The 25,752-nt window shown below is 32.0% G+C and overlaps 2 protein-coding genes and 1 long non-coding RNA gene across 3 annotated transcripts; all 3 read left to right on the forward strand.

Moving 5' to 3' along the window:
* The first annotated feature begins 377 nt into the window (after positions 1 to 377).
* LOC134723440 (GTP-binding protein GEM-like) lies at positions 378 to 2,897 on the forward strand. The gene is made up of 4 exons (XM_063587053.1): positions 378 to 1,028; positions 1,220 to 1,302; positions 1,671 to 1,848; positions 2,143 to 2,897. The coding sequence occupies exons 1-4, from the start codon at positions 476 to 478 to the stop codon at positions 2,406 to 2,408; spliced, it is 1,080 nt and encodes a 359-aa protein (XP_063443123.1). The 5' UTR covers positions 378 to 475; the 3' UTR covers positions 2,409 to 2,897.
* Positions 2,898 to 14,633: 11,736 nt separating this feature from the next.
* On the forward strand, positions 14,634 to 17,059 carry LOC134723441 (uncharacterized). Its single transcript, XR_010108068.1, has 3 exons — positions 14,634 to 14,702; positions 16,399 to 16,573; positions 16,900 to 17,059. It is a non-coding gene; the product is annotated as an uncharacterized LOC134723441 (long non-coding RNA).
* Positions 17,060 to 22,768: 5,709 nt separating this feature from the next.
* LOC134722729 (GTP-binding protein GEM-like) lies at positions 22,769 to 24,999 on the forward strand. The gene is made up of 4 exons (XM_063586351.1): positions 22,769 to 23,431; positions 23,662 to 23,744; positions 24,069 to 24,246; positions 24,734 to 24,999. Exons 1-4 carry the CDS (start codon positions 22,882 to 22,884, stop codon positions 24,997 to 24,999), a joined length of 1,077 nt encoding a protein of 358 aa, XP_063442421.1. The 5' UTR covers positions 22,769 to 22,881.
* Positions 25,000 to 25,752: the final 753 nt, after the last annotated feature.

Genomic DNA, 25,752 nt, shown 5'->3' on the forward strand with positions numbered 1-25,752 from the left:
TTACATTCTATAGATTGCATTGTTTTTGTCGAATTTATTTATTTATTAAATTTGACTTGTTTTCGGATATCAAAAATACAACGTTGAAGCGGATTACACTTTGTAAATGCGTTTTATAAACGTAAACTAATGCCGACTGACTGTTAACAATGCTCCTTTATCGTCCTCCTTCAGAATTTATCCCAATCGACAGTCGATTGCCGCATAGAATCAGTTCCTTTGCTCAGAAATACTAGTTAACCAATAGATTATTGACTTTGCAGTCTTACAGTAGTGACATACCACGTGGTCAATTAACGCTATCCAAGAAAAAAGTATAAATAAGGCATGATATTGGAAATGTTTGTATCATTAGTTTGTATGTCATGCTTAGAGAATGTTAATAGAACTGTATTATTGAAACTTGATTGTGACGTTGTTTAAACAAATTTCATCCAGTTTTTGTATATTGCTGCATTCTAAACTGTATTTAATAATGACAAAGGATAGAGATATGGACGTATTTGAAAACAACGAAATGCAAAATTGCCAGAAACCAAAATATGCCTTTTCGGAACTTTTATCATTAGGAATTAATAAAGGTACACAGTCAGAACCGAATTCTCGGACAAGTTCTTTAAAGAAAAAACGGAGGCATACAAGCGATTTTGTACAAAAGGATTCACACAGGAACTGTCCACATTTATCTCCGGTCACAAAGTCAAAATCATCTAGTGACTTGATTGCAAACGAAATTAAAAAACAATTTAAACGAGTACGGTCTTTCAAACTAACATCGGATGGACTTTTAAACGATAGGCTTCAATGTCGTCGAAGAAAAAGCAGTGGTTCATCAGTATCATCTCACTATAGATCTAGACTTACAAGTGACGCCTCAATAGAAAGTTCTACTACTTGGAGTTGCTCATCATCTTGCTCAACTGGATACTACAGGATACAAATAATGGGTGCTCATGGTGTTGGTAAAACTGCACTGGAAAATCGCTTTATGAGCTCAGAGTACATGTCTTCGTCGGAAGTTATAATCGGTAAGTTTTCCTCTTCAATGTCGATTTCAGATTATATATTTTTTCGATTATAGTTTTAAAACGATTTTCAACTATTACCTTCAAATAGCTTGATAACAAACGCAATTGCAGAAAATTGATAAAGATATAATTTTAAAATGCCAATAATTTACACATACAGTTAGTTTACACATACATTTCTTATATTTCAGATGAATATGACGAAAACACACTCTCTGTTGTAGTCGACAATGAGGAATCTACAATGGAATTCATAGATTTTGCATCCGTTGAGGTATGTAGACCCTTATTTTTATTTGACTATTGATCAATAACTGAAGAAAATAAAATATATATGTATATATTGCATTTCATCTCATCTCATATTTACCTTGTACATGTTGTATAAATTGAAAACCAAAGAGAGATATAGGAGTTTTGATGAAGGCGGTGTACTAGTTTATTATTTACCAGATATAATTTATCATATAAAATCACTCTCATATTCTCTTTCGTATTCAATATTGAATATAAATGAATGTTGTATAAAAACTAATAAATCGCGGACACACAATATTTGCATATCGCGTGCGTCTGTTATTTTGTAAATGTAGGATAAATGTACATTGAATCCTTTTTTTACAATTGTTTTATTCTGTTTAGAATGATGATCTACCAGCTGATGCATACATTGTTGTGTTCTCTGTCCACGATAGCGATTCGTTTACAATAGCAGAGGGATTTCTACATTATCTGCGCAATGAACTTGACAGTGATAGACCTATTATATTAGTTGCAAACAAAATAGATCTAGTCAGGAAACGACAAATAACCAAAGAAGGTAAGATTTCCCTTATTGTGTTTTCGATTATCTTTTAATCTTTATTGATTCATTTTTTGTTTTGTTTTATAAAATAACAATCCAAAAATTTGTGTTTGGTTTGTCGTTTAAAAATCAGTACACTAATGCTGCATTCAATAAATAACTGTCAAGAAAGCTTTATCGAAAAACATAGTCTAGCAAAGTCTTACAAAGTCTCACAAAAAATAATCTCACGCATTGATTACGACAAACAAGAGGTTTCAACCTAATTTTCTTTATCTCTTAGTAATATTTAATTGTTCTTTTTTTCAGAAGCACGTCAACTGGCCAAAGAATTCGATTGCAAATACATAGAAACATCAGCTGTCTTAAATCACAAAGTTGACGAACTATTAGTTGGAATATTGAAACAAATACAACTTAAACTCAACCCAGAAGCCATTGAAAAAGCAGTAATGCTTTCACAGGACAAAGTGAAAAAGTATTCATCATGTAAGGGTCCAAGAAAACTTCTCAATAAACTCTTTAGAAAAAACTCGAAACCGTTATCGCGATGTGAAAATTTGTTTGATCTGTGATTTTATTATATATTGTATGCATTTATGGATGACTATAAATTGTTTTAGACGAAATGTAATATATACAATACATTTGTATATTGTATTAACGTAGGGTTATACTGATTATGATAGATAAGTTAACTTTACGTTTTGAGAAACACATTGAAAATACATTCATAAACGTTATATATCATCAGTATGAAGGTATATGCAAATATCTTTGTAAACACCATGTTTTCTGTTTTTAATAGCAATAAGACAAATCACACGTCAAAGTGCCTACTACTGTTTGAATAGAACATTCATTTTGCCCTTATTATTTTAATTTTTATGTTTTCAAATTTTGATCATTTCATTTTGTTTAATACCTTGCAGTCGGGCAGGTATTTTTATGTGTTCGATATTGTATTTAAATGGATACACATAATAACATGCTATGTTACATTATCAAGTTTGATGTATTTGTTATGTATTTGTATGTGGTTATACCATATTATTTGAATAAGATATCAGTTATCATTTGTTATTTGTTTATGATGATTGATAAATTCGTATTTATGAAAATATAATTAAATGAATTTGAAACAGATTTGTTAATATCATGTTTTTTTTATTTGCACAAGCATATTTTAAACAAAAGTCGATGTTAAGTAACTTAAAGTTACCAACAATGACAATATGCACGGAAGAACGGAAGGTTAGTTAACGATACGACGCACATCAAATAGAAAACATGAAAGCTATAACAAGGTACACGATGAAGGGTACAAAAGAAAGGCGAAAGAAATCTAAAGGACATTCAAAATCATAACTTGTCCGTCAATAAACCTACAACGACATGGCAAGAATAACAACTTTATTAATAGTTCACAAAACACAGCAAACTAATCGTCTGAGCAACAAGAACCCCATCAAAAGATATCAGGTACTCCGGGAGGGTAAGATAATCTTGCTCCAGATGAGCGATCGATTACACTTACAATTTTTCGAAGTAATCGCCGACTCTTGGTTGCAAGCGCTTACGAGTTTATTTGATGAAATGTGTCAATGGTACGATATATTAAACTTGATATCTATTTATTTGGTTTTTAAGTAGCTAAAGATTGTAAGGGTACATCATATAACGGACATAATTAAGGATGCGTTATGATTATCCAGAAGTATGCGAATACGTCAATGAGCTATAAACAATCACCAATAAAATGAAACCGACAACCCATTTACAAATCTAGAAAGTGAAAACATGTCATTAAACCTGACACAGAAAGCTACGAAACAAAGCAATATATTCTCGTTACAGATTTAAATAATAATAGTTACTCGTAGTTCTGATCTATAAATTAGTGCTGTTGGAGAGTTTTCTTGCTAAAGTATATCTTCAACATATTCTTCACAAAGATTTGTTTTGCAGCCTAGTAGTCAGCACTTCGGTGTTGACATGAATATCAATTATATGGTCATTTTTATAAATTTCCTGTTACAATCTAAGGATTTTCTTATCTCAGGAAAAGATAACATTAACCGTATTTAACACAACATTTTGGAATTTTGGGTCCTCAATACTCTTCGACTTTGTACTTGTTTGGCTATATAGCTATTTTGATTACAGTATATTTTTTACAGTCTTTTGTCCTATGTCCATACAAACCACAATTGTAACATATGTTCCTAGCTCTATTCCGACGAGATGTGATTTGGGCAGCGCCCCGCGACAAGAAAGGACTGTTGCTGTTACCATTGTGAGGAATACTTGACGGACAACCAGCAGATTATGCGGGTCTTTTCTTTATGATTTGACTCTTATCCTGCTTTACGGTTTTCAATTTCTTCACTGCTCTGCCATCAGCCGCCCGAATGCGCTTCATATCCTCTGAGCCACTAGCCACGTCATCTACTTTGGTCCTCGACGAAGACATTGGCTTGATTATCGTCATTGTGTATTACCTACTAACCCTGATGTCTGTAATTTAAACTTAAACAAAAGCTGCTTGGTATTAATTAGATTTGAAATCACTTTCACTTTCAAAATGTTTTTTTGTGAACTTATGCATGGAAACTCTGTTGCAAATCACTGTTTAAATCGGTAAAGGTAAAACGACCCTCCCATGAATAAAAGCAACTGCAGTATACCATAAAACTTTCTTTGTCAATAAGGCTCTTTAGCAATAACCTATGAAATCAACCAGAGTATTCGTACATTCCTTCTTTCTTTGAAAATTATTCTGTATCTACCATATTTGATACGTATATCAACCAACCTAGAATTTTAAAATAACAAACATGTGTATCAGGATCTCAATATTGACCAATTTAACTCAAAATCTTCTGAAATTATACATGTTTTAGTTTAGATGAAGGCTATTCTTAACTAAAATAGAAAAAGTCGGAATTGGTCTAAAAATACCAATGCTACATCTTTTATCTTAAATATTTTTTCGAAGCACCGCAAATTTTGTGTGTCAAACACAATACATTATTACATAAACGGTATCATATTTTTTCACACCAGATGCACATCACCGCTTGATAAACATGATAAAGGAATTAAGTTTTACTTTTCAATTTGAAACTCAAAATACCCACCAACAACACTTATCGAGGAGTATTTTTCTAAAATCAAATAAATCTAATCAATATTTGTTTGAAATGTCAATTAAAAGCATAGACTTTGATACTCAAATTATGTAACATACACTAGGGGTGGTGTTAATAAAATTTGGAGACCGGAATGTTAATCTCTTTCCTATTGCAAAAGTATTAAATCATTAGACTTTACACTAGCGCCTTTGACAAATTTGATGATTATTCTATTTTCTTTTAAATTCGTACATTTGGAAATGTTCTTTTCCTGTATTTAGCTATACATTTTCGATGAGATATTTTCTATTCTTTTGTTTAAAGCGATACCTATATTAATTTATTTTTTTGACATTTGTATGTTAATTTTTCTTTGTCGGAATGCTTAATGTTGAAATAAGTTGATTGTGCAGAAAAAATCTTGTTACATTCACAATTTTTTACCCTTTTGTACATGTTAATTTCATTGATAAAAATACTACCGTTAATTATCGCAAAATCAAGAAATTTATTGAAGAATACAATTTGATGAAATAAGGTGTGAGCTGTAACACCTTTTGTGTTTAGATTTAACCAACTCAAGAGGTCAAGAAAGGTTGTCCTTCTGGTTTATGTATAAAGTGACCTTATTTGATCTTATATATTGAAAAATGTCATACCTTGGAAATTTTGGTGGAAGATAAGTACAGCGATTGCAGAAAAGGAATGGGTTGTACAGTATATGAAAATCATTTGATTGACCTCTTTTCAATAAGTAAAATCACGGACACATATTTATTACAAACGTAAATCAGTAACCATAATAACAATTAAAATCTTGAGAGAATAATTGTGACATAAAAAATGCAAAATTACAAAGCAGTTCATGTAGTCCACAAAAAACTTCACATAAAACGACTAAATATTGTTAATAAATTCCACCAGAAGTCAAAGGTGAACTCACGTTCTCCTGAAAATTTATAATGCTAGAAAGAAATAGATACATCCCTTTGGGCCACGTCAATTAAATTTCTTGTTCCCGCTTCATGCATCCGGAAATGTAATCATGTCCATTTCCCGCATCGTTTATTTTTGTAATTATTAATTATTTTCAAAAGTTATTAACACTTGTTATTAAATCACAGTTGTACCTGCATTTAATGATAATTATGATATATGTGTTAAAATTTGAAATATCATCAAACCCGTATATCCCAAGTCATCTTCATAAGCACAGGGTTACGATATATTTCCCTCGTGGAGAGGAGGGAAGTGGGTCGTAACCCTTGGCTAGAGAAGATATTTCTCCGTTTTTATATATGTTGTGTACAAGATGTAAGTGTGTACAAATTATAATTTATTCAGGGTTTTTGTACAAGTTATAAGTTTTTTGACACCTACATTCTTGCAACAGGTGATACAGGTTAATCTTATAAAATGTACCAGTGTAATGTTTTAAATTCAAATAATTATACTTTAACCTAACATTTAGTGATATTCGCCTTGTCTCCAAACTGCAAATAGGGATACATGAATGGTTTAAATTCTAATTTCATTATTTTCCATATACCATATTCATATCCATACAGAATCTTTGTGTGGTCTTATAATGTTTTTGTATCAATGCTCAGTATTAGACTGTATCATGAAGATGAGAAAATATGACAGAAATATGCGAAGCAAACGATTGTTTGCTTGCATCATCCATTTTTGTTCAGCAGGTCATAAAACACTGATAACTTGTACAAAAAATATTGACAACTTGTACACAACATATATAAATTTGATCGTCGGTTTACTGTTTGAATTGTGTTTGAATGGGGTCCCTTGTGCCCTTACGGCTTGTTTCTTGGTATGGGTCAAAGGTCTGTGTAAAAGGACGAACTATGACCTGAATTTGTTATTATCAGGTTGGGAGCAACCATTCCTCAGGCAAGGGGTCATTTTACTGGTGTAGAAAAGAAAATAGAATAAAAGACAAGCGCTACTATATGAATCTGTGGAAAAGCGTCGAATTATTAACTTCAAAGAGCAGAAATACGTCATATTTGGAACAACTTAATAGGGTACACTTATTTTGAATAATATAAAAGTAAATGACATGTATTAACATGGTAAAGATCCAGGAATATTTAAAAAGATTTGGACAAGTTTGACCATTAAATACCAGATATATATATAGTTCTTTGGGAAAATATGAGTTCTTTTGTACTTAAAGTGTTTTTTCCGTGAATATTTCGGAAAGTATGAAAGCCTGAATAATAAAAAACGCAAATAGTTACATTTTGAAAAAAGCGTAATATGGTAAGAAACAGTAACCAATATAATACATATTATATAATATTCAATCTCATTTCGAACATTCAAAGTGCAAATATATAAATGACGAACAAAATGTATACCCTGATGTTACAGTTAAATATGAGACATTTTAAAATAAATTGAAACATTTCAAATACGATTGATCAAAGATTAAAAAACTCTGAAACCTCTGACTGAAAAGTTTCACTAAGGTTTTACATAACTTATTTTTGGTTATTATTCCTTTTAATTGTAATGAATAAAGGAAATATTAATGGAGTACCTTCTTCATGTATGCCGCAGTAGAAATATACAAGATTTCTACCAAGAAATAATAAAAACAACGCGTAAATACACAAAAAGGACCGGAAATCTGACGAAAGACCGGAAAACAATAGTTTAAATCGACAACAGATAATTGTGAAAAAATATTGATATCACCAAAATGTCTGATATTCAACGAACGAAGCGGCATAACTCAGATCTAAATGCTGGTAAGTGGACTGTTTTAACAACTATAAGTATATGACTGTTTTTCTCCTCGAATGGTCGAACGGATCCATGAATTATTTTGAAAAATATGTTATATGAACTATAAGGGTCATTAGATATAGGAATGTGTAGTATGAGTGTCAAAGAGACAACTATCCATCAAAGTCTCAATTTATAGATATAAACCATTATAGGTCAAGTTTTAGACTAGTAATTTTGGGACCCTTTATAGCTTGTTGTTCGGTGTGAGCCAAGGCTCCGTGTTGAAGGCCGTTTATTGACCTATAATGGTTTACTTTTTTAAAATTGTTATTTGGGTGGAGAGTTGTCTCATTTGCACTTACACCACATCTTCCTATATCTATCACGGTACGGTCCACATCACGATGCCTTGATTCACACCAAACAACAAGCTATAACAATGTATAAAGGGCCCAAAAAAATACTAATGTTAAGTTATTCAAATAGGAAAACTAACGGTCTAATGTGTTGTTATCAACAAATGTATTGACAGTATTTTAATGCATATCTTTGTAATATAAGAAATCAAAGGAACACTACCAAAAAAGGCAGAACTTGAAAAAATTAAACACTAATATAAGAAGGTATTGGACAATTGAAAAATTAGTCAGGTTATATCAACAATTTGAAAACAGTAATTCAGTGTGAGGATTTTGTTAAGAAAAAAATGTTAAACCAACCTTAGCTTCATAGTAAATACTCAGAATTTTTTTTTCACCAATGTTACCGAATTAGACTTATTACCAGCCGAGGTAAGTACTAACATGAGCAACAAGACGAATATTAAATATGGAGCAGGATCTGCTAATCCTTCTGGAGAACCTCTGATCTGATTTTGGTGGGGTTTGTGTTGTTTATTGTTTTTTTTTCTATTTTGTATTTTAAATTCATTGCACGGTACGAAATACTGCAACATTGGCATATGTTGTTCCTAATTTTGGATTTCGTTTATCAGGAGCCATTTGTTTAATGGAATATAAAGATAAATGACGGGCTGCACTATCTAAGCAAAACATATCTGGTAAAATATTGATAATATTATATGATTAATGGCATTACAATTTGAATGATTTGTTTTACATAGTATACATTGTACCTGTTACTTCTCATCATAAATTCCTTTGTCAATATTTCCAACAAGAAATTGAAAGCGTTTCAGTATAACGAAAATAACAGTTTAATTAAACCACAGTCGGATGTAGATATTATGTGCTGTTGCTACAGCATTTCCTTTAATAAGAATAGATTAAACGTTTACAGCATGTACATGTAGTGAATAAATGTACTAAAAAAATAAAGTTTAAACAACAGCTCACGTGTTTTTACACCACATATATTTCTTATTGAGTCTTAAATATAACATCTTAAGCTAGAATTAATGTTGTTTAGTTCAATAATGTTCCTTGTCCTTGCCTTGAAAATATTTTGTGAATTACATTGGCGTCATTTGGCATTTCAGTTTCTGTTCAAACATACAAACACGAGTTAAATAACATCTGCGATGACTGTACCTATGACGATGTTAGTATACGGATACGTAATATAAGACACATTACCATATCGTACATGCATCAACAATCATGCTATTCGAACGTGATGTCCAGTATTTAGCATCAAAGCCACGAACTCGATAATAGAGAGATGTGTTGAAATTTTTATAATGAGCAACAGAAGCATTCTCAACCAATTTGTTTTACATATGGCTGAATTTGTTAAGTGCTTATTAAAGTCTTCGTTCTGGTAGTAATAGCAGCAATGTTTTCAATCAAAGGTTTAAATCCATACTGACAATAAGCCCTGTTAAACATAGTATATTGGATATTGATAGTCACAGATTTCCCAAACGGTTTGCATTTCAAATGAAGGAAGGAAATCAAACCTTCCTTACACTTCCCACTACTAATAAAGATATCAATGTCATAAACTACATTCTTCGACATTAAGTATTTCACCTTCACATACATGTACAACCTTTCTGCAGGTATCAATCTGTACGATGTACCTGTAATATTTTGTATCTATAGCAACTACTACTATAAAACTCTTTTATGTGTTGCACGATCACAATGTTAGCATAAAAATGCAGAGATGATCGAAGGTGCCCTGGAAGGATATTTAGATATTGGTTCACATATGCAACATTGCTCAATAAAGTACAAACCTCGTGATCAGTTTTTATCGGTTGATAACATTTTCCAGTAAAAAAGGGCGGGATTGTGATAAGGACACTTGAGGTATACATGTATCAGTCGTCATCTTATAAACACTTTGCATTAAAAGTCAACCAGCTGGTGATGGGGTCCGTAAAATTTTAAATGGCATGAATTATTCTTCAAAACTTTGAACTGTATGTCTTATACTTTCATTGTTAACAGCTACCATATATCAAGTCATGGAATGAATGCAAGCTATATCATGACATTTCTAATTCTCCATATACAGCCACTACTGGAATCCTCCTACATATAAAAAAAATACGCCGCTATAAACGCTGTATACCTTTCTTTTGTCACATAGCTTTGTTGTTATTAGACCCTCGTTCTCAAGTTCTAGATGTAACCTGAAGATATGAGAATGACTGAAATGTTTTTGTTGCAGTCTCTATTTTAAGTTCGACGAGATAGATGCGCTCAACATTCCCTCAATCTTTGAGTTATTCAGGGAGAGAATATCATGTATATAGCGAAACGTAAAGTTTAAAGGTCAATGGCAGTTTTTTTTTATTCTTTCGAAAAAAGTTATTGTACGAAATCTGACTAATACGAAAAAAAAAAGAAAGGTTCATGACATGTTTGTTTGTATTATTCATTTTGCAGAGAAGTCTTCTTGAAAAATGTTAGATCACCAAAAAATAACGTGGTCAGCCGTATATGATATGCATAGGAAACAAACACATGTCTAACGAATGTCCAATTATAAAGGCAAGTTGGTTAACAAGAGTAGGGTGATTTATAAAGTAGGGGATTTGGTGCAAATGTTGAGCAATTTATAGTGGGGAGAGTTGTCTTGCTTCATTAGAGATGTTTGGTAAAGACACATCTTTAGAATAAGGTGGTATGTGAAAGACAATTACTTCTTGCTAAAGAATATGCCCATGTAAAAAGCATCGACACCTTTTTTGTCAAGGTGAGTTTAAGAAGGGGGATTTTATCTCTGTTCTGAGAGTTGTAATATTCGGTTTCTTGAGTTGTACATGCCATAGCATGTTGTCAGTATGATAATTGCATAAAATAAGGATACACTTGATTTAAACTTGTCAGATAATGCTATATAGACGTATACCTTACATACCCCTTCACAAATTATTATATAACACATTGATAAACAGGTACAATGTTACTGTTTTTCATCAAAATATAGACTATTCAACTCAATTGGTCATCACACATTTTAAGCTTTGACGCTAACAATAGATATGAAATTAAACTAAATCTACTGCTGATGCTTGAATTTGGTTATCTTGCTAATATACTTAGATTTAATCCCATCAGAGGTTCAAACAAGGCAAGTGTTGTCGTTCGCATACACATGATTGCTCTTAGACTTTTAAGTGTCAAATGACGTCGCTATCTTTAACAAATCCGGACTGAAAAATAAAATGACGTATTTATTTTTTCACAAATCCTGATCAAACACGTTTACAAAACAAAAACATGCAACATTATATCACAAAAACAAACAATTTATTTTACCCTAAAAAAAAGTTAAACTTGCGTTCGGTGCAAACTCACGTGTGAAGTCATTTTGTAATTTGCCAAAATACGTATATACAAATAGTGTTTAAAGAAGTATGCGAAATATGCAATATATGTTGTGTGAAAGGTTTTGTATTCAGTTAAAATAAACAATACCGATGAAATTTGTCTGTAAAGAAAACATGACCATCTGGTTGTCTAAAAACTTGATTGGTTTAAACACGGTATCTAGTCAAGCTTTATGAATATGCTTTATTGAGTGAGAGAAATTAGTGTTTATAAAATGAAAACGAATAGTGAGTTAAATTTATTATGGATTTTGGTTACAGAGACAATTTGAATCTTAATACTGATAGAACAGTTTTGATATGAAGCAATAACGCTATCTTTTATCCAAATGAAGGAGGGTATATTCTGAAAAAGGAGACAAGTAGTTGTATCAAGTTCCATGGCCAGCTGACGTGCTTCTGAAAAAATTAACAATAGAACATTATTTGTGTATCGATCACCTTGGATAATATCAGATATTATTTTTTTTTGACATACTGTGCCTCTTTTACTCCTAATAAATGCTGGATAGAAATATTTGCAATTCTGTTTATGACTGTAAATATGGCCTTAGAGGCATGTTTTTTTTATTAGTTGTTAGTGGCTTTGAACTAGCTGTCAGATAATTGCGAGTACTCTTAGATCTGTTCATTGTGTCTTTTGGTATCGGGATGTATAAGTACCCGGCCACATCCACTTGTTTTTTTTGTCCGTCTGATGAATTAAGCCTTTTTTAACTGATTGTTATAGTTCGTTCTTATGTTGTACTGTCCCAGGTTAGGGGTAAGGTTGGGACCCCGCTAACATGTTTTATCCCGCCACATTATTTATGTATGTGCCTGTCCCAAGTCAGGAGCCTGTAATTCAATGGTTGTCGTTTATTTATGAGTTACATATTTGTTTTCGTTCATTTTTTACATAAATAAGGCCGTTAGTTTTCTCGTTTCAATTGTTTTACATTGTCTTATCGGGGCCTTGTTAAGCTGACTATGCGGCATGGGCTTTGCTCATTGTTGAAGGCCATACGGTGACCTATAGTTGTAAAATGTTTGTGCCATTTTGATCTTTTGTATATAGTTGTCTTATTGGCAATCATACCACATTTTTTTTTATGTGTAAGGTTGATATTTTTTATCCGTTACAAACATGTTGAGTCGGCCGTTACTGTTGAGTATTTTGTGGACAAAAAGCCCGTCTTGTGTACAACATTTCAATTCGGTTATATATGATATGTTTATGTACAACCACTGTGTCTATGCCTCTACTTGTGGCGTGTTTTTGCCTAATGGTATGACAATCCCAATTTTCTTCCCATATGTTGACATGAAATATCATTTATATAGTCATAAATACAAATTATCTACCTTATATTTATGATAATTAGGATTGTCTTTCCCAAGAAAAGACTACCATACATGTAGCTGAATCTGGAAAGATTCTGGGAATTTTAGGTCCTGAAGGCTGTTCAACTTCGTATTTAAACTTCGTATCTGACTAGTGTATTGTAGACAGATTGCGGTTGGAGGACAACATTATAATCTTGGCATATATGAAGAAATTATATACCACTTACTGTGTCGATGACACTGTTGGTGGACGTTTCTTCTCCGAGGGTATCACCTGCCAAGTATAATATAATTGAGCATTTAAATTTGGACATAAATTAACAGATAACTATATTGTATCCCCCGCTCCAACGGCATCAATTGGTAACCAATAAACAGGTATCTATGGTGACCTTCTGTTGTTTTTTGTTCTATGGTCGGGTTGTTGTCTCTTTGACACATTCCCATTTCCATTCTCAATTTTATCTTAGACCATGAAATCACAAATTGATGCCGTCGGAGCTTAAAATACAATTCTGATGGAACTGACAGAAATTGTTGTCAAATCAAACATTTTAAATTTGCAATGCGTCGTCTACGAATCCGCGTATGTTTCATAGAATCAATTGTGAATTGTATCCATAAAAAATTGGTGGCGTTATCCAATTAGAAAGAACGTTGCAAACAATGTTGCAATAGAATGATCATTGATTGGTTACAATCATGAATCAATTGTTTACAAAACAATCAAATTTTCGAAACTCTCTGGACTTTCTAACAATAAAATAGATTATCTGAGCTGCATTTTGTGAAATGTATTCAGCAGTTTGGGTCAGTTGCATTTATAAGATAATATCAGGATTACAAAAAAAGTAAAGTAGACAAATCACTGAATTTCAATAACAATTAAAAACGGAAAGTACCTTATAACATGACAAAATCAAAAACTCAAAGACTTACAACGAAAGGAAATGAACTACTTTTTGTTTGAGCAACATAAACAGTGCCACGTGTGTAAGATGAACTGTTTACATTGTAAGAACGTGCATTCTTCTTGTCTATATATTAATTGTATAAGGATATCTATATAAATCCATTGATAAAAAATCCTTTTATATCCTGTTGAACAATGTCTTTTTTACTTTTTTTTTATTCGAACGTAAAAAATAGATAGAACATTCTTATATAGGTTCAATCATCAATATATCATTACTAATAATCGAATGCACGTGGATGTTTGTTATTCATTCTATTGTTACTTGAGGTATGTCTTTTTTTTTACTTTAAAACAGCTCAACTCCTTTTGACAATCCTGTATGTATAACATGATTCTAAGTAGGTGCTATCTGTTTGAGCACCACAACGCATGCAACGAGTGCACTATGATCTACCTACCTAGCAGAAATATCTGAATTCTTTTTGTCATCTTTTAAGAGGACTTCAAATAAACAAGAAGAATTGCTTGAGCGAAAAACTTGGCAAAAGTTTATTGTTCATTTATATTTTGTCAAGATCGAGATTACAGTAGACTTTAAAATTGTATTGACTGCACATATTAGTTGGATTTCGTAAGTCACATATTGTTATAAAACTGTTTTTGTGTGATGATGCACCTCTGACGCTTTTCATTAGCAAATGCCATGAATTCATTAACAGTTATATATTCCTAACGTCAATATACAGTAATTGTAATATTTTTTCGCATTGCCGTCTTACATATTGACCTATCAGTTTTTCAATTAACGCTTTCTGAGAGTGTGTATAAATACAAAATTAAATTTGAAATCATTTGTATAATAAAAAGTGTGCCATATTAAAAGGATACTAGACGATATGACATATAGAACGGTATTCATGCATTTGCATCCGTCTAGGTATGTTATACATTATTATAAATAAATAGTGCAATTAATAATTTGAGAAATATATGTTTTGCTCAATATGTTATCCATCTTTTACAAATTAAAAATCATGAAAGATATGTCACGAAGACATTGTTTGTGTTTCTTTTTGTCGCATCTCCATGCATATTTTATTCATATCTTATTATTTCATTATTAACGACTATACTGAATAGTTATACTTATACATCAGTGGCGGATTCAGGGGGGGGGGCGTAGAGGGCGTACGCCCCCCCTTTGCTCGGACTTTTTTTTTTTTTTTTTTTTTGTAAAATGATTAATCAGACTAGACTTCGTGAACTTTGCCATTTCCCGAGTATTTAATTTGTATACGACAATTCTTTACTCATGAAGATATTTTTCGCTGGTATTTACTGACTGTCAAAGTCATGTGCTTTGTTATGGTGGAGTTGACCAGTGCGTTGAAAAAACGTCACTTTGAAATTCAAATTACAGTAATACACATTGCTTAGGCTGAGGATGTCATGACAATCAGAACACCTTCAAAGCGACACAGGATTGAGCAAGAACGTTTACTATTGACTTCTGTTTCACTATTCCACCAAAAAGAAAGTAATAGTAAATACTCTATAGACTATTATACTCTCATGAAAAAAATGTTCCACAATATTATTTACATACGAAAACATGTCTAACCCCCCTCCCCCCCCCCCAAATGCCCCAGCCTATTTTATATTTTATAAATAACAAAGTTGAATAAGGATCCCCAGTCAGTATTAGAAAGATTTCAAGTCTCAGGTACGAAGCATTTGATTTGAGGAGGCAGTCTGAGATATTTGAGAGAAAAAAAAATGACTCTGATTCTTGCCTTAAACAAAAATTCTGGCCGTGTCTGGATTGAAAAAATAGTCTTCTCCACTTTTTTGCTATTAAAAACGAAAATTTCAAACATAATTATTTAGCATTTAATGAACATGATGAATAAAGACGGGCGTATTTTTTTGTGGCCGGGGTTTGCATGTCTGACCGGAATGTCTGTTTCGCCGGACTTATATATATTGAATACTTTTTTTCAAGACCAGACTGTAACCTGCCTGCTGGCTGTGACCTTTATGTCTCCATTTGTCGACCGTCATTCATAACTTTGTTGTCATTTCAGACACTTTCGTAGTCTTTGGTGGATTTGGAACCCCTCACTTCGGTTCCCTTTGTTATGTTGGGTGAAACATAATAAGTCACATATTTTGATAAAAACTGCTTGTTTGTCTTTTTTAACTCGTGTCGGTCGTATTGTAAATTTCAACGAATTTCCATGTCTATTTTTTACTGACAAGTCCTACATCAAATATATCAGTACATAGCTTTAGATCAATACTATCATTTTATGATAGACAATTTTAAAATAGGGAGAAAACAGCATGAAAAATGTCCAACCCTTACACTTTACAGCAACTATGAAATATACATGCCCCACGCCAGGAACCGCTTAAATAGTGCATATTACACTTATATTTATGTTTTTTAGCCCAAAAAAGGTCTCAAAAATTTTTCGGCTCGCTCCGCTCGGCCAAATTTATAATCTTCGCCCCCCCTTTCCAAAATCCTGGATCCGCCCCTGTCTTGAATAGCATATGTTTCTGTTTTTTTGTTCATATGGTAAACATAATATGATAAAACTAACCTTTACAAATTATTTTATTTTATTCAGCATTATGATCTACTTGTTGTTGCATATGGTGTTGTGTTTTCTACCTACAATAGCGATTTATGCACCAGAGGGGGATGTTTACAACATTTAAGCAATGAAATCGATGGTGTTAGACCAACTTAAAAAGTTACAAACAGAGCTGATCTAGTCCGAAAATGAAAACCTTTCAAAGAAGGTATGATTTCCACTTCTTCTTATCTTTTATTTACATCTTTTTTTTCATTTGTTTATATTAAATTTCATTGTTAGAGGCACTGATTTGATTTTATATGTCTCATATGTAAATGATATGTTTGTTTAAATAGTTTCCTCATGACTTTCGTTAACTCAGAAGAAATAAAGAAAAATCTTCGCTTAATCTACAGTCACAAACATAGTTAAGAATACATATGTTGTACGTTTATGGCGAAGACAATAAGCAAAGAAAGTAAAACCATTAGTTAATCGAATCTTAGTAATGCCTTTCGGAGAAGGAGTAATATTCTATTGTTATTTTTTCAGAAGCAAATCAACTAGCCAAGGAATTTGACAGCAACACAATGGAAAAAGTGGCTCTGTCAAATAAAAAAAAGACAAACTTTGAGTAGGAGTTTTGAAACAAATAAAACTAAACCTGCATTCATATGCCATTGAATAAGCAGTGATGCTGTCAAAGGACAAAGGGAAAAGACATGCATCATGTCAAGAACCCGATAACTTGAAAAGAAACTGTAAACATTTAATAGAATGTGAATTTTTTTTGATCTGTGATATGTTATTTAATGTATGCATTACACCAATTGTATTAAACATGTTAAATGTCATACATTACTTGGTTTGTACCATTATAGGGTTGTGTTAGTTATGGTGTTCTAACGTTTAGTTTAGAGCAATACAGTTTCCCACGATTTTCTCCTCCCTCATTATGAATAACACACCATATGCTACATATAAAAACACTGTTTTAGTATTTAGATATGTATTGTATCTGTGAACAAATCATAGTATGCTCACTTTTCAATCTAATCTCATCATTCCAAATTGTTCTTTTACTCTATAAAGTATAATACATTCATGGTGCTTGGCTGGTTTACGTTAAGTATACCAATTCGAACGAACAGATGGTAATATTCAAACAAATCTGACCGTTTACGTTGCAAATTTCAGGAAAATAAGTATTATTAAAATTCAACTGACTACATTACCTACCGCACAACATATAATGCATTTTTTTATTATCTTCATTAAATCTTTTTTGTATATAGGCATTTGGGCAAATTGGAAAATGACTTAACAAATGTGTTATCCCACACATTTGCAAAAAAGCTGTCTGCTAAATATTACAAATTAAGTGTAAAAGAATGTTGTTTTCTATTATGACATTGCTTGTCCTTGTCTTGTAAAAATGTTTGTTAAGGACTTGTGAATTATAAAGACGTCATTTGACACTTCAGTCCAGATTTTCGAATGATAACGACGTCATTTGACACTTTGATGCAGGTGCAAAGATATACCTGAGAATGATAACATTTGCGTCGGATGAACCTCTGACGATTTTTAGAAGTCACGTTTGTGAACAAGATCAACATATCATGTTGTGTGACCATCACCAGTCGTATATTTCGAACGTCATGTACACGGGTGCAAATTCAGGTACATTTCCAAGATAAACATAACACTCCGTGCAAGTATCATCATTCCTAAGTTTCGAACGTCATAAACGGGTTCAAATTCAGACACATCAACACGAAAACATATTATGTTGTGCACGCATCGTCACTCATATGATTCGATCGTCATATGTAGTAGTTAGCGTCAAAGTGTGAACCAGATGATGCACAAATGTGACGAAACAGCTATATCGTGATTAGAAACAGAAACATTGTACCTGCCAACTAAGGTATTATACAGATAAAAAAGTGATATTTAATGGGTGACATGTACGTCCTTGTAGCATTGCTAGAATCAGAAGTTTCTTTATTTAAATAAAATCACCATACTGACGATTTGTCCTGTTATAAAATATTACCTCGAAAAGTGCTATTAACAGCTATTTGCATTTGAACAGATGCTTAAGAGACAAAAATCAATTCTTAAATATTCCTTTATTAATAACGGTATCGATGTTATTATCTTGGGCAATACCTTTCACATAAAGAGTTTTACTGTCCCTCTGGTATCTTTTGTCCCTCTGTTCACAAAATTAACTCTCTTCTAATAAACCACATCCTACTTTTAAGATGTATCATCAGCAACCACCACTTATATTCAAACCAAATGCAACTAAAAATTACAATTACAAACATGTGATGCAAAAATGCAAGTCTTAACTTCCTAATACAACATCTCTTTGTTATTCATACATAAATAATCCGGTTATAAACGTTTAAACTTATTTTTTTTAAATAAAACTTCTCTGCAAAATGTATGATTGTCGTCAATCTGCTGACCTATTCCTTTATTCAAATGAGGCAGTTTTCAGACAATATTTTTTTTTTAAAACAAGCTTGCAGTTTTCTTTCATGTTTCTGTTTTGTGACATATATAGATGATTTTCTCTCACGAAGCAATTGTTAAAAAGATTGAGGTTATATGTATGTTGAACCCATCTATCCTGCCGAAATTGAAAAAATGAATGCAACACATACACTTTAGTCAGCCTCATATCTTTATTTAGATTTAGACATTGATAATGAGAGTCGGTTGTCTTCAGATCTATTGTAATCTATCAGCTTCTATTTAGCAGCATTCTATAGGTGATTTTAAAAACGAGCAAACATCTCTCAGTTGTAAAGAATTTATAAAGCTTGCATTCCAAACATGAATTTCTTGATAAAAAGTTATAATATAAAGATGTGAGCCGAATTGCTCCTGAGTTTCTTTTTTGACATATAGATGGATTTTATTTTAATTTTCCAATTTTTGAACCTACAAAAGATAGACTTTTTCCATCTTCAATTTTACCAATAATGTGAGACCTATTGATGTCATTGACACAGAGACGTAGTGAGATGTCCAGGTTTTGGTTGGCAATGATAACTATTAGGTCGTCGGTTTTTGGAGGTCTTCTTGAGTCACTGGAGAGTTATGAAATCTAAGTGATATTCTGTGACCGTGTTGTACAAACTTTTCTTATCAGATTTAAGAGTGTGCACTTCCTCCAATATAATCTGGATATCAACCATACTAATAAAAATTGCATTGCCTCTATTTCTTAATGTCTCCTATCTTTTATCAAGATCGGTAAGTGCTTGGTCAACATATTGTTTCAATTGAGCATTTTCAGTTATAAACGATGTTGTTTTAGTTTGTTGGGGGTTCATGATGTAATTTAGTGGATTGATAGTTTCTTAATGGACTTTACTAATAGCTGATTTCAATTATGTTTCTATGTCACTGATAATGGATTAAAATAAATCAGGATTCAATAAAGAAATTTGTACAAGTTTTGCCATAGTTAAGCTTTCGTCATGAGTTTGAATGTAACCAAACTAAAAGGGGAACCACTCGACTGTACGTGAGATGGCCGATGTACAGATCTTTGGTTTATTTGGGTTTCATTTGGGTTCCGAATGATGAAGATAATTGAAGTTTCCAGGAGAAACTTCTCCCTCTGTTACTTCCACCATGAAGACTTGTAGACTCAGGAGTTTTACTATTTGTTGGATATTTGTTTTGTTTTTCATACCTAGGGTTGCATCACCAACTCGTATAGTTTATCAGTTTTTATTGTTTATGGTACAAAACCTTGGAAGTCTGAAAAGTACAATATGTTGGGAGCGCATTCTTACAAATTTCGTTACTATATTACACAAAATAATTAATTTCGTAAATGCCATTTGTGAATATTAATTCAATTCAGTTTCAAATAATACGATTATTGAGAATAATCTTCTTAACAACATAACTTTCTGTCGGGTTGTTGTCTTTTCGACAATTCCTTATTTTTATATTCAATCTTATTTATCCTCCTGTCTACCATCTTTAATGAATGTAATTTTTTTAATAATCCCCTGAATATTCTGAGGACTTGGTTGTCGATAATTTGAAAATTGTTAATGACTATAGTTTTAACATATGCAAAAAAGCAACATGTTTTCCTCCATCGCATCATTCCGCCTGTCCATAATCAGGAACATTTAGCGTTCGTTAGTCTTGCATGCTTGCTTTAATTTTAGTTCCTTTGTATATTTAGAAGTCAAGTGTAGCGTACATTGTGATGAGCCAGTAAGCATTATTGTTTAGAGGTCAGATAACGCAACCTTCAGATGTGGTATTTTCAAGCTTCGAGGATTTTCTATCATAGCCCTGTTGCTGTTCTCTGATCTTCGTACCGGTTCTTCTCTCTGTTTTTCCTTATTTGCTATCTGTTATATCTATACATGTGAGTTAAACCGCCCTATTTCTAAAGAAAAGTTCATCGAAAGAAACCAAGATCTTGATATTAATATTCCGTATTAACTTTGCAAAAAATACATGATGATCTTGAAGTATAGATTTTAGGTTCTGACTTTGTTTGCAATCTAAATTACGTGTTATTATGTTCTTTAATTTGTCTTTGTGAATTATTTCTTTCATTGTATAGTTTGTGTTTGGTAATATCAATTTCATGTTGATCAGTACTCATACACTACGTGATTGTGTTATTGGTCTATGATATATTTGTGTCTTCTTGTAATAGATAATACTGATGTGTTTTGTCTATATGCCTTTTTGTGTAATTTGATGACATATTTATGATATATTTTGGTATTCATAGAACAACAGTAGTATACCGCTGTTCAAAATTCATAAATTGATAGAGCAAAAACAAATCCGGGTTACAAACTAAAACTGAGGGAAACGTATCAAATATAAGAGAACTACGACACAGCACCGAAATATAACACACATAGAAACGAACTAGAATGCAACATTATGATAGTGATTAATATTATAACGCAATGTTGACTGCTGTTCCCCTATTTTTGACAAATGTAGCCGTTATGTTCGTTGTTTTGTTCACACATTATTGTTAAGATAATGGTATTTAAAGCGACTTTCATACAAGTGAAGTGGTCATCTTGCTATGAAAGTAGGTTACATCCACCCTTTTCTTCCTTAAAAAAATTCCAATACCAAGTCAGGAATAATACAGTTGTTACCCATGAGTTTCATCAGATTAAGCTTTTGATTTTGACATTTTATTACGGACCTCCCGTTTCGATTTATTTTTGGAATTCGGTTATATGTTATTGGTGCCATATTTCTTCCAAATTATTTAACCAGCTTGTGTATACTCAAAAATGCGTTTCTCTCCTTTTTCTTTTAATATTGTTTTCACTTCGGGAGGTGGTATAAAGGACAAGCCATGACTAATTTTTGTCTGTAATGCTTCAACTTTGTACTTGTTTGATTTTATAAATATTTTGATATGAGCGTTACTAATAAGTCTTATGTAGACGAAACGCGCGTCTGGTGTACTGAATTATAATTCAATTTGCTTTGATAACTTTGATTTCGAATTCATATTCTTTTGAAATTCAAAATACTTTTACAATTACCCAAATTTTTATTTGCTGATATTATTTGTAAACGTTTCATCCTTTACTTGTGAAAATAAAATGGACCCATTAGAGCACTGAGAAACTAGTTCAAAATGGTGTGACTATACCATATATGTTAGTTATTGTATCTAAATGGCATTGTCTACACCTCAATACTGTATTACTTATTTTGTAGCTCATATTCGCCTTTTTATTCGAAATTGAACAAACTTAGGAATCGATTCTTTAAACTTCAACGGATATCAAAGCATACTCTGAACCGTTTTTCTCAGCGCAATCGAAGATCTGTTAACATAGCCGTACTTAATGACAAAAATATTTATTATCGTTATTGTAGTTAAACAACCAAAAATCCTAAATTTAAAGTCTAACTCTATGTCAATAATCATGATAATATGGAATAAATGTAGCATCAAAAATATACACTCTTTTTCTTACATTTTCATTTTTTTTAAAGGTGAACATAACGTGAGGAAAGGCATTATCTTAATATTTAAATTTGTTACCCATGTGCTTACCACAGTCATCTATTTGATGTCATTCACGTTTCCTTATTTTTATCATAACATAATTTAAGTAGATAAGCCTTTTAACGTAGTTTCTTGAAAAATCAAATAATGTTGACTGTTAAAAATCTTCTTATTCCGCCCTCCTACAGCTTTCACCAAGATCAACAAACGATTTGACACATGGAATCATTCTCCGGTTAAATACTATTTATCCAATAGATCGTTAGCATTGAAATCTTACAGAATTGACCTTTCACGTGTTCAATAAACGTTCTCAATGAAGAGGTATAAATAAAGCATTGTATTAGAAATAGTTTGCAGTATAAGACTGTGCGACAAAAGAAGAAGATGTTTAAAATATTGTAAACTAATTAATTGAATCCTAAATTGGAACAAGAGTAAAATTGTATCGTTTACTAATTTTCTGAAAGTAGCGATTGCATACAGATATGACAAAACAGAGTGATTTGGGCATGTTGGAGATGTACAATAACAAAGAAATGAAGAATAACCAGAATACAAAATTTGCCTTTCCAGAACTTTTATCACTAGGAATAAGCAAAGGAACGCGATCAGAACCAAATTCTCGCAATTGTTCTTTTAAGAAAAAGAGGCGGCACACAAACGATTTTGTTAGAAAGAATTTACACAGAAACAGTTTACCTTTGTCTCCGGTTGCACTAACAAGGTCGTCTAGTGACTTTTTTGGAAATGAAATAAAGCAACGAGTACGATCATTTACACTTACATCGGATGGACTTTTAAGTGATGGTTTTCGATACAATCGTAGAAAAAGTAGTAGCTCATCAGTTTCATCTAACTATAGATCAAGATTTCCTAGTGACGCATCAAATAGTTCTAAATCTTGGAGTTGCTCATCATCGTGTTCAACTGGATACTACAGGGTGTCTATAATGGGTGCCAATGGAGTTGGAAAAACAGCATTGAAAAATTGCTTTATGAGCTCAGAGTATATGTCGTCTTCAGACTTGGTTATCCGTAAGTTTTCCTATTTTATTTTTATCTCTGAAAGTGTAATCTGTTCAACATCAATTTATGGAATAATGCAATTAAAAAATAAAATGACAGTGTTGCATATAATTGGTGCGATTTTTACGATTTTGAAATGCTTGGTGACACATCGAATTGCTTATAGTTGTATTGTATAATTGGTAAAAAAATAATATAAAGAGCAAAGTTTAACACATCTTTTTTTTTTACATTTTCAGATGAATTCGATGAAAACACACTTACCCTTATGGTCGATAACGAGGAATCAACAATGGAGTTCATATCTTTTACATCCGATCAGGTTTGTGTAATATTAGTTTTATATTAGTACTTATCAATGACTTGAGAAACGACACTATATTCTCATATTTTTTTTATTTACATTTCACAAATTTAAAACTTAAAGAGACCTTTTTTCTTGACATCGCTATCAGATTGGTTTTCCAGCAACATGCTCTTGCATAAATAGTATGTTATGTATATCAACTTGAATCCCTTTAATCAGGAAATTATTATGATATATGCTATGAAATATGCATACATAAAGCAAATGATTAATACAATTTTGTTGAAGCGTAAGCATACAATAAAAAAAATATCTTTAAATTTTTAAATATTTTTGTAGAAAGATGATCTACCAGTCGATGCATATGTTGTTGTGTTATCTGTTCACGATAGCAATTCGTTGACAATAGCAGAGGGATATTTACAGTATCTTCGTAACGAACTTGATAGTGATAGACCTATTATATTAGTTGCAAACAAAATTGATCTAGTCAGAAAACGACAAATAACGACAGAAGGTAAGATTTAATCTATTATAAAGTATTATCTTTTTTGTTGTTGTATAATAATAATGTCAGAGGCACATATTTGGTTTTTAAAATCTGTTTTGTTAATGATATGTCTGTACAAAAATCTATTCACGACAGCTTTAATTATTAGAATATTTGTATGAACGACAACACAAAACATGAGGATACAGATACAGTCACAAATAAAGGCTACAGTAGTATATCGGTGTCGTAACAAATCCAGATACAAACTAAAACCGTGCGAAACTAAAAGAGGAAGGCAAAGAAACAATAAGAACACTGGTATGCAACAAAAATAGACGCTAGCATGCATACAAACAACTGCCACATTCCTGACTTGGTACAGGATATTTTCAAACATTATTTAAATCATTCATGTCCTGAAAAGATAAAGAAGAAAAGAAGGTGCAAAATATTATTTGATATAATTTATGATGATTGGTACACAAGTAATATTCTGCTATTTTGTTTTCAGAAGCACGTCTACTCGCCAAGGAATTCGACTGCAAATACATCGAAACATCAGCTGTGTTAAATCACAAAGTGGACGAACTATTAGTAGGAATATTAAAACAAATAAAACTGAAGCTTAACCCAGAGGCCATTGAAAAAGCAGTGATGATGTCACAGGACAAAGGAAAAAAACATTCATCACGTAAAGGACCCAAAAAACTTTTAGACAAACTATTTAGAAGAAACTGTAAATCTTTATCTAGATTAGAAAATTTATTTGATCTGTGATTTTTAATTGACAATGTATGCATTTAAGGAATGATGACTATTAATTATTATTAAACCAATTGTATTAAAATTCATACCTTTCTCTATTTGTACTTTTTTTTTTTTTTTTATTTATTTGGAATCCAAAAATTTTACATTCGTTTCCCTGCAGCTAGTTACCTGGTATGACATTTGTTATTGAATTGTTTTAAATTGAAAGTTAACACTTACTTTGATGTTACGTTATTTTTTACTAATGTCGTTGTTTATTTTTGCTGTATATATCTCTTCAAAAAGAAAAGTACGCGCATGATTGCCAATTTGACAACTCTTTATGGTTCCCAAATGATACAGAAATTAACAACTTTAGGTCAAAGTACAGCCTTCAAAAATAAGCAAAGTCCATACAGCATAGTCAACTATAAAAGGCCACAAAATTACAATGTAAAACAATCTATCAAGAAAACTAGCGGTCTTATTCATGTACAAAAAAATGAACGAAAAACAAATATTTAACACATTAACAAACGATAACGCTGAATTACAGGCTCCTGACTTGGGACAGGCACAGACATACATAATGTTGCGTTGTTAAACGTGTTAGCGGGATTCCTACCCGCTCCTAACCTGGAACAGTGGTTATAGAACTATAAGAATCAGTTGAAAAAGGCCTAACTCATCAGATGGACAAAAATTCAAGTGGACATGGACGGATACATTCTAACAACAAAAAGACACTAGGTACATATCTAAGAGTACTGACAGTTACTTCAA

The sequence above is a fragment of the Mytilus trossulus genome, chromosome 6 (assembly GCF_036588685.1).
Source record: "Mytilus trossulus isolate FHL-02 chromosome 6, PNRI_Mtr1.1.1.hap1, whole genome shotgun sequence".
NCBI classification, from domain to species: domain Eukaryota; kingdom Metazoa; phylum Mollusca; class Bivalvia; order Mytilida; family Mytilidae; genus Mytilus; species Mytilus trossulus.

Excerpts from the sequence above, each read along its gene's own strand:
- LOC134723440 (XM_063587053.1), top strand. The coding sequence starts at position 476 with ATGACAAAGGATAGAGATATGGACGTATTTGAAAACAACGAAATGCAA. Across the intron at positions 1,029-1,219 it reads TTCGTCGGAAGTTATAATCG|ATGAATATGACGAAAACACA; the intron begins GTAAGTTTTCCT and ends CTTATATTTCAG. Across the intron at positions 1,849-2,142 it reads ACGACAAATAACCAAAGAAG|AAGCACGTCAACTGGCCAAA; the intron begins GTAAGATTTCCC and ends TCTTTTTTTCAG.
- LOC134722729 (XM_063586351.1), top strand. The coding sequence starts at position 22,882 with ATGACAAAACAGAGTGATTTGGGCATGTTGGAGATGTACAATAACAAA. Across the intron at positions 23,432-23,661 it reads GTCTTCAGACTTGGTTATCC|ATGAATTCGATGAAAACACA; the intron begins GTAAGTTTTCCT and ends TTACATTTTCAG. Across the intron at positions 23,745-24,068 it reads TATCTTTTACATCCGATCAG|AAAGATGATCTACCAGTCGA; the intron begins GTTTGTGTAATA and ends ATATTTTTGTAG.